Source organism: Trichomycterus rosablanca, chromosome 8, assembly GCF_030014385.1.
Source record: "Trichomycterus rosablanca isolate fTriRos1 chromosome 8, fTriRos1.hap1, whole genome shotgun sequence".
In the NCBI taxonomy this organism is placed as follows: domain Eukaryota; kingdom Metazoa; phylum Chordata; class Actinopteri; order Siluriformes; family Trichomycteridae; genus Trichomycterus; species Trichomycterus rosablanca.
Window position 1 is genome coordinate 41,540,001 of NC_085995.1, and position 9,543 is coordinate 41,549,543.

The window sequence follows — 9,543 nt, forward strand, 5'->3', positions numbered from 1 at the left end:
ATGAAAATAAATAAATAAATAAAAATACTGTTCAGTCTCGTCGGGTTGTGGGCCGGACTATCGTGGCTGTTCTCTGGCGTCATCACAATGCGACCTGGTCGCTCTTCTGTTGCTAGTGGATTTAAAACACCGGACAGAGTTTCATCCTATTTAAAGTAAGATTCAGATTATTTTATTACAGTTTAAAATCATTTAAATACCATTTTATAATATAAACAAAGACGCAAACATGTAAACTCTTCAGCAGAATCTGATCTAACTGATAAATATTAAACAGCGTGTCGATGTTAGAGCTAAGCTAATGGCTAAGCTATGTGTTTATCTGCGCCCTGTGTCACGTGGTCACAAACTAACTATTAAACTGGTGTGGTGGGGAGAGTGGGTGATCATCAGAGGAGTTTAGCATGTTCTCCCGACATCATGCAGCCTGATCTGATGTGAGTGAGTGAGTGTAGGTGTTGCCTCCGGACCGTCACTCACTGACTGGGTTTTTAGTTTCATTATTTATCAGTTTCAGTCTGATTGTGCTTCTGAATGTGGCTTTAATGTAAACATATTAAAACACTTCATTATTTATTTATGTATTTATAACCAGTGATAATAGAGCCGCACAAAGCAGCTAGACATGAGTTCATGTTTAGATCCGTTTATATTATTTACTTAATTAACACTTTTATTATTAAGAAGTGTTTAAGACTTTATATCCATTCTTTGTAAGTTTGGGGTATTTGTGAGTGTTTAATGGTATTTTATGGTGTTCGTGGGTATCTGTGTTTATATGTGTATATTTTGGATTTTATGTTTATTTTTAAGGTATTTATTGGGTGTTTAGTGGTATTTAGTGGTATTTATGAGTATCTTTGGGGGTTTATGTGTTGTATTTATATGTATGGGAATTTTCTTTGGATATTTTTATGGTATTAATGAATCTAACAGAGCCACACAAACCAGCTAGACATGATTTCCTGTATAGATCAGTTTATTTATTTAATCAACACTATTTCATTATTAAGAAGTGTTTAAGACTTTATATTCATACTTTATTCTTTGTAAGTTTATTTGGTTATTTGTTGGGATTTTGGGGGATATTTGTGGTATTCGTGGGTGTTCTCTGGGTGTTTAGGTGTCTATTTTGGGTGTTATGTCTATTTTTGAGGTATTTATGGTAGGGATGTAACGATACACTCTACACGATGCGATTCATGATACTAGGTTCACGATACGATTTTTTACCGATTTTTTTTTAAACTGAAATTGAAGACAAATTATGGCAAAGTTTCCTTTTATTATTTCTCTTAAAAAAAGAAAATAAAATCCTGTATTTGTGATTTTTATTTATCTAAATAAAGAATGTCCTTTTATTTCTGAGGTAGGTGCAAACTATGCAAAACAATTTTGAATTAAGCCCAATTTGTCTGAAAACCCCCGAATCTGGCAACCAGGTGTATAGCGCCAGTGACGTCAACCAGGCGAGGTGAATAGCGCCAGCGCCCTCTGCTGTTTAAAGTGAATATCGATTCATCTTACATGTCAAATTGATTTGAATCGGTTATTAAGTGTATTGTGGTAAATCGTTTCATGCCTAATTTATGGGTATTTATGGTATCTTTGGGGTTTTGTGTGTGTTTGTATGGTAGTTATGGGTTTGGGGTAGTTTTTGGGGGGAAATATTTGAGGTATTTTGGTGTATTTTGGGGTATTTATGTGTTTTTATTTATATTTATGGGAATTTTCTTCAGTATTTATGGACATTTTTGTGATATTAATAAATCTAATAGTGCCGCACAAACCAGCTAGAAATAATTTAATGGTTTAGATGAAATAATAATGAATTGTGTTGATTAAATAAACAATATAAACTATATTATTTAATCAGCACAATTTCATTATTAGGAAGTGTTTAGAAATGTATTTTTGCACCTCTTTGCATCTTCTTAGTAGGTTTTTGGGGTATTTTGTGGTATTTGTAGGTTTCTGAGTTTTTATTTGTATGTTTTGGGATTTATGATTATTTTTAAGGTATTTATAGGATTTGTCTGGGTATTTATCAGTGTTTATGGATAGTGTGGGATATTCTGTGGTATTTATGTGTAAGGTTTGGGGGGTTATGTGTATTTGTATGGTGTTTATGGGTATTATTAAATCTAACAAATGTGTAATTATCTAACGTGTGACATTGGAAACCCGCTTTGATTCACTTGTTTATTTCTGTATGTAGTTTTTATTGATTAGTTATAATCAGTTAAACTGCAGTAATAACAATAATAGAATCATGCTGATCAATGTTTTATCATCCTGTTCTTTTAAATCCATCATGTTCTTTTGTCCTGCTGATTAAAAGTAAAATATCGAGTTTATTTATACATTTATTACAAGTGGAGACTGATATTATTATTAAGTATAAATGAATTTCTTTACAGCACAGTGTGTGATGTATTAAATAGAACTGTAATAGAATCATGGTTGTAATTCTCTCTCATAGCCATGAGCACTGAAGCGCCGGAGAAAGCGGGTGAGGATGGAACCGGCCCCGGCGGAGCTGCCGGCGGCGGCGGTGGTACCCGCTTCGATCTGGAGAAGGAGACGGAGCTGCGCTTCGAGGTGGAGGCGGGAGAGCGGGTGCAGCTGGAACTCCTGTCGGGTCTGGCCGAGGTGTTCGGATCCGAACTGAACCGGAATAAGAAGTACACGTTCGGAGCCGGGTCCAAGATCGCCGTGTTTACGTGGCAGGGGTGCAGCCTGTCGCTCTCGGGCAAGACGGAGGTGAGGAGGGTCGTTACCCAAACCGAACTGGTACTGGTGAGGTGTTTCGTGACCGTGTAAGTGCATGTTTTGGTTTATAGGTGGCGTACGTCTCCAAGGACACGCCCATGCTGCTGTACATAAACACACACGCCGCGCTGGAGCAGATGAGGCGACAGGCCGAGCGGGAGAACGAGCGCGGACCTCGGGTGAGTACTGAACGTATTCCTGGATGGAGTAACGTACTGATGAGATGCAGGTGAAGACTCGGTGCGTGTCTGTGCAGGTCATGGTGGTGGGACCGACCGACGTCGGGAAATCCACGCTGTGTCGGCTGCTGTTGAACTACGCGGTGAGGTTGGGCAGGAGACCCACGCTGGTGGAGCTGGACGTCGGACAAAACAGCGTAAGAGAACGCTGGGTGCATCTCACACTCCGAGGGGTCTCTGTGCAGCGCCATCGATCGGCCAGCAGAGGTCGTAATTGCAGCAGGTATGAGGAATCCCCTCCGCCGGAGTATTACGCCCTCTGCTGGCCGATCGATGGCGCTGCACAGAGACAGGGGATAATGAATATTGGTGCGTGACTCTCCGTGCGCGATACGGATCTCCGTATGAAAAGAAGCGGTCGTACAGACGAACAGGTTTGATCGTATTTTAGGTGTCCGTTCCCGGGACGATGTCGGCGCTTTACATCGAGCGTCCAGCAGACGTGGAGGAGGGTTTCTCAGTGCAGGCGCCTCTGGTCTTCCACTTCGGATCGACCACGCCCGGGACCAACATCAAACTCTACAACAAGGTGAGTAGAGAGCGCTAGAGGCCCGAGTTTAAATTTTTGCACCCCTCTGACGCCCCCTGTTGTCTGTGTGCGCCCGTAGCTGACGTCGTGCCTGGCGGAGGTGTTCTCTCAGCGCTGCGAGGTGAACCGGCGCGCCAGCGTGGGCGGCTGCATCATCAACACCTGCGGCTGGGTGAAGGGCTCGGGGTACCAGGCGCTGGTCCACTGCGCCTCGGCCTACCAGGTGGACGTGGTGCTGGTGCTGGACCAGGAGCGGCTCTACAACGAGCTGAAGCGCGACCTGCCGCACTTCGTCCGCGTGGTCCTGCTGCCCAAGTCCGGCGGCGTGGTCGAGCGCTCCAAGGACTGCCGGCGCGAGACGCGCGACGACAAGATCCGCGAATACTTCTACGGTTTCCGTGGCAACTCCTTCTACCCGCACGCGTACGACGTGCGCTTCTCGGACGTCCGGATCTACAAGATCGGCGCGCCGTCCATCCCGGACTCGTGCCTGCCGCTGGGCATGTCGCAGGACGACACGCAGCTGAAGCTGGTGCCCGTCAGCCCCGGGCGCGACCTGACCCACCACGTGCTGAGCGTCAGCTGCGTGGAGGACGAGGTGGAGGAGGGCGCGGTCCGCAGGGGGATTTTGGAGAGTCCGGTGTGTGGGTTCATCGTGGTCACGGCCGTGGACACCCAGGCTCAGGTGATGACCGTGCTGTCCCCCGCCCCGAGACCTCTCCCCCGGCACACGCTCCTCATCATGGACATCCGCTTCATCGATCTGAAATAAAGACGTGCAGGAGCGGCGCGGGGGGGGGGGCGTCCTCGTACCCCTGAGGTTTGGGTGGGGGTGTGTGGGGGCGGGCTGTGTTCTGCAGAAGGTCACATGAACTGGAATATCATCAGCAGTGTTCTTGAGTGTTCGATCTTGAGTGTTTCGGTTCTTTATTCAAGTGTTTGAACGTTTTTTTCTGCTCGTTCACGTTGTTTTGTAAAAATAAACTGATTTGTAAGTATTTTAATAATCGACTCCGAGATTTTATTGTATTTTTGTTTATTAAAGCAACTTTGGAACCAAACGTGGTTCTTGTCTGCAGTGAGTTCTGGTTCCTGGTGGCACCTGTGGTGTCAAAATTATGATTTGGATTGGATTATTTAGGTTCAGAAGATAAAATCTGTTTAGCAAGCGATCATTCATTTATGTCAACTTCATCTTTTACTGTTGCTTTATCCTGGTCAGGGTTGTGGAGGGTCCAGGCTCCCCAAAACCACTGTGGGCAATGCAGTTATGCTTCTCAGACAGGACGGGGCTTTGGCTACCCTCACCCAGCTTAGCGATGCACTCCGTATGTGATTTTCCACTTTCCTGTTCTAGCATGAAAACAAGCTCTATAAAGATGTGAAGAAGCTCAAGTGTCCTGCACAGAGACCCTGAGCTCAGCCCCACTCAACAGCTCTGGGATGAACCAGAACATCTACTGATCGATCAGCGCCCAGCCGTACTGACTGAACAGGCACAAATTCCCACACACAGACGTACTTCATAATCTTAAATCTTGGAATAGGCCTTCCCCAAACTGTTGTCAGAAAGTCGTGCACCTGTTATTAATAGATGGATCTGAAACACTGGATCTGGATTTTTATTTATTTTTTTCCTAAACTTCTACCCAATTTAGTCGTATCCAATTCCCCGATGGTGTTTCCCCTCTGCTGTTGCAGACCTCCACTCTTGACCGAGGAGGGTCGTGACTAACACACGCCCCCTCCAACACGTGTGCAGCAGCAACCGCTTCTTTTCACCTGCACCATGTGGGTTCACCCGGAGATCCGTATCACGCATAGAGAGTCACGCACCGATCTCTGTTATCCACCTAAGCACTGATCTGGCTCTCCTCGATCAGATCCGGGGTTATCCAGGCGGCAGATGTAATGGGGAACTGGATTTGACAAAATTAATATATTTATTTGTTTTGTTGATTACGTTGAGTATTCCAGTTTGCTCCCACATCCAAACACTCGTGGCTGCTGTCATTTGCCCCGAGGTACGAGTGTGTACAAACATTCGGTGTGTTTTTTTACATTCAGTGTTTCCTGGCAGCACCGGATTTCCCAGAAGCAGGATGTTGGTGTTTATAAAACATAGTTTTCCTGAATCCATTTGGTGGAAGATTATTAAAGCATGATAACAGCAGGACGTAACCCAGGAGAGTCTGGACGTGTTGCTTAGGTTCTAAAACTATTAACTACTATTAAACAAAAACTTAAAATCATAGATTTATATGTTTAAATAAAACGTCTGCCCCAGGTGGGGTGGTCCAGGTCCTTTCTGTGTGGAGTTTTGCATGTTCTCCCAGTGTATGTGTGGGTTTCCTCTGGAATCTATGTTAAAATCCTCATAAATAAATTATAAATAAATAAACTGTCTGTGTTGGAGGGTTGTGCAGTTCAGGATGTAGGCTTGTATTCGTAGGCACATTTTATGACTCCTTAACTATTATGAAGATGAAATCTTGAGAGGAACCGAATTTACGGCAGACCTGCTATTCCTGGACGGCCTAGCAGATATTTAAATTGTTTAGGTTTGATTGAGTAATTTTATTAAACCATTTACTCTTTTTAAATAAAATAGAACTCTCATTTTTCTTAATATGCAGTGCCTATCATAAAAAAAAATAAAAAAAACAGAAACAGGCAGGAATAACAAGACTTACCTCCATTACGGTCCCTTTAAATGAACTAAATAAACAAACATTAATTAAATAAAAATAAACTATTTATATTAAATCATGTTTAGCATAATGTAAGTGTATTATATGATCAGAGTGCAGTCAGTAATAAAATAAACTATAGTCTTGATGCTCAACAGACACAACCGAGCGTGCCTGAAGGAGGGAAGGTCGGGATAATCTTCTCCTCACTGATGCTGCAACAGTGACTCCTGCTGCCTGTTTAGGATACTGGCATAACATGACGTTTTATCAGGGTATGACCCTCTCTGACCCTACGTTCACACAACAGGCGACAAGTCGAGGAGATATTTTGTGGTTTGTCACCAGAAATGCACGTCACCGAAAACAAAACGGCTGTATGGTTACGCTTGAAACTACAACGTTAGTCTACCAGAGCTGGGACTGGACGCTTTGAGTCTCAGCGGTGCTACCGGCCCAACCGGACACTAAACAGACTCAGTTGGTCGTGTCTGAGAGATTGAAGACAGAATGAAGATTTGACTTCTTGCTGAACAGCGACTCCTACTGTCTGATCGAGGTGGCGTCACTTGGCGAGTCTAGATGTTTGAGAGAATTTCCGCTATCCAGGGTTTATTCCTGCCTTGATTCAGTCCAGGATGAAGCTACTAGAAAAAAAAAATGTATCATTGAATGAATTAATTAAAGTATTACAAGAATAAAGCATCTGTACATCAGTTAGCCATTTTCATTTACATTACAGACCGTTTGTCGTGTTTAGAGAAATGAAAAACCACCTACTGTAAACTATTTTAACAGTGTAGAGGCGGGAATCAAACCCAGGTCCCCAGGACCCATAATATTGTGCTGCACCTACTACCAGCAGCCCTGTCATATTTAAATTCCTCCACGTTAACACAAGTTCCCTAGTGTGTTTTAAACAATGTATAACACCTTTTCAGACTCGATTCTTAACTTTATTTGCCATTAGAGCGGAATATAAATGATTCGAAGCGTTAAATTATTGACCGATTTTTATCGTAATGAGTTTGAAGCGCTTACTAGGGAACTTATGTTGACACAAATTTGGGTGGTGCGTGAATGAAGCACGACTCCCGTATCGGCCTGCTTGATGCGTTAGCTTAGCATAGAGCCGTCCGACCAAAAAACCTCTGAAGTGTTTAAGGATTAATATTTATTTATTTAGTTTTTTACTATGTCGAGATTTTTTTCAGCTCTCCAAAATCTGTGGACGTCCAAGCAACACATAAGCAAGAAAAATCTGTAAATAAAGTGACATTTGTAAAGTGTGTGAGCTGTTTCTGAGGGCCGGTTCTGCTGAGAAACTTTTCTGTGGAACGTCTGGTAAGCTTCAGTTATTATAACAGTATTTAATAATAAAAGTTACTTTCTTTATTAAATGTTTATATTTCTCACAGAAACACGTATTCGTGTGAATCTGAGGAAGGAGATGGAGGATTTGTGGTTGTCGGACTGACTGGATTTAGCTCCGTTAGCCTGAAGCTGTGAGATGTCAGATTATTGCAGTGAATCTAAAGGTTTATTTTTATTAATCTGTTAATGTTCAGTCAGATTTGATCTATAAATGTTGCATAAATTTAGTGTTTGTTTTTAAAGACCTGTCCGAGTATTAATGTAGATTTGATCTTTAACTGGATTTGTCCTTGCAGCAATACACAGGTTTAATCTTTATTATAAAGTTAAATTAGTCTTAATTATTCACGTTGCATTTATTTTAGGGTTTAATTATAGAAACACTGCTGCCATGATCCAGGTCGAGGTGTATGCATGGTGTGCACTGATTAGTGATTCACCTGCACTTGTAAAGGACATGCATTTAAAATCGTTTTAGGTTCATTTTGGGTTTTCTGCAAATCTGCTGGGTCAAAAGTTTACAAGTGGTGACTTCTCTGTGCCCATATACATCGATGACCCAAAATATTAGGACCACCCGCCTAATCTGCTCTCCTGTGCTCCTGTGGTATCTGTTACCGGGACGTTACCAGCAGCACATCATCATCATAATGATCTGGCCCTGATCAAAGTTCTTCAGGTCAGCATCTAATAGATCCCTCACCCTCACACGCACCATCAGATCCACATCTAATAGATCCCTCACCCTCACACGCACCATCAGATCCACATCTAATAGATCCCTCACCCTCACACGCACCATCAGATCCACATCTAATAGATCCCTCACCCTCACACGCACCATCAGATCCACATCTAATAGATCCCTCACCCTTACACGCACCATCAGATCCACATCTAATAGATCCCTCACCCTCACACGCACCATCAGATCCACATCTAATAGATCCCTCACCCTCACACGCACCAGTGCTTCAGGATAGGTGTTACCCTGCACATTTGGAGGGGGGTTTGAGTTTTGGGCTGATTTTGTCTTCACCACTTGTTCACTATTGGAATGTGAAACTGCCTCTGTAGAGCTGAGCGGAATCTAAATCGTCCGGGTGTCGTACAGCCACGCCCTGCTCTGGTGAGTCCGATATGACGGGGCGGAAGCAGAGCGATCGTGTTACAACATGTGTACACGCGTGACGTGGTGATTAGCATCACCCTCAGGGCATCTCCACGTTTGTTGTGGAACGTTTCTCCCAGTGTTTAAGCATGAGTTCCTGTACTGGAGACCGAACAGCGCTTTTATTTGAGTGTTTTTTAGATCTTAATAAGGTTTGGGTTAATCACAGGTGCTGATCTGCACGTTTCTCTTCCTCTCACAGGCTGAACTTCAGTCCTGCGCGTCGTACTAGAGACGAGCCGTTTCAGGAGAGCTGGAGAAGCTGGATGGCTCGCGGTCCCGGACTGAAGAGCGTCTGGACCCATGTGGGCTGTACAGCGTGCGCTCTCGCCACAGTGGGGGCACGGACGGGCGAGGGGGGCGCGCTTTGGCGTACGGCGATCTGAAAGACTCTGACGTGTTTATACTGGAGTATCTTTCCACCCTGGACTGAATCATGAGCCCTCGTTCTCGAACAGAAGACCTCAGGAGCGTCGTTTTGCTCTTCATGATCATAATTAGGATCTTTTATTAGACGAGCGGTCCCAGCAGGATCCCGCAGAGACCGTAGCAGCAGTTCACTCCCTCGTTTACTTTGGGTTCTGCAGATCTCGTCCACGGTTATCTGCTCATTCCGAAGCGCTCGCTGCTCTTTTGTTTTACTGAAACGGGATTTTTGCACTAAATAAAGCTGAAATTATTCTTTCACCACCAAAAGTCACGTCCAAGCCATATAAATAAATATTTTATAAATACATATATATATTTTATCACAGATTAGTTTTCTCA

At 43.7% G+C, this 9,543-nt stretch overlaps 1 protein-coding gene and 1 long non-coding RNA gene across 2 annotated transcripts; both read left to right on the forward strand.

Moving 5' to 3' along the window:
* Positions 1-92: 92 nt before the first annotated feature.
* On the forward strand, positions 93-4,601 carry clp1 (cleavage factor polyribonucleotide kinase subunit 1). The gene is made up of 6 exons (XM_063000214.1): positions 93-155; positions 2,483-2,763; positions 2,844-2,951; positions 3,029-3,148; positions 3,403-3,540; positions 3,620-4,601. The coding sequence occupies exons 2-6, from the start codon at positions 2,485-2,487 to the stop codon at positions 4,310-4,312; spliced, it is 1,338 nt and encodes a 445-aa protein (XP_062856284.1). The 5' UTR covers positions 93-155; positions 2,483-2,484; the 3' UTR covers positions 4,313-4,601.
* Positions 4,602-7,378: 2,777 nt separating this feature from the next.
* LOC134319184 (uncharacterized) lies at positions 7,379-9,521 on the forward strand. Its single transcript, XR_010013473.1, has 3 exons — positions 7,379-7,574; positions 7,649-7,768; positions 8,978-9,521. It is a non-coding gene; the product is annotated as an uncharacterized LOC134319184 (long non-coding RNA).
* The last annotated feature ends 22 nt before the right edge of the window (positions 9,522-9,543 follow it).

Bases quoted from the DNA above. Each gene is read 5' to 3' on its own strand.
- clp1 (XM_063000214.1), top strand. From the start codon at position 2,485: ATGAGCACTGAAGCGCCGGAGAAAGCGGGTGAGGATGGAACCGGCCCC. The intron at 2,764-2,843 runs GTGAGGAGGGTC...TTTGGTTTATAG, and splicing joins CGCTCTCGGGCAAGACGGAG to GTGGCGTACGTCTCCAAGGA. The intron at 3,149-3,402 runs GTAAGAGAACGC...ATCGTATTTTAG, and splicing joins TGGACGTCGGACAAAACAGC to GTGTCCGTTCCCGGGACGAT.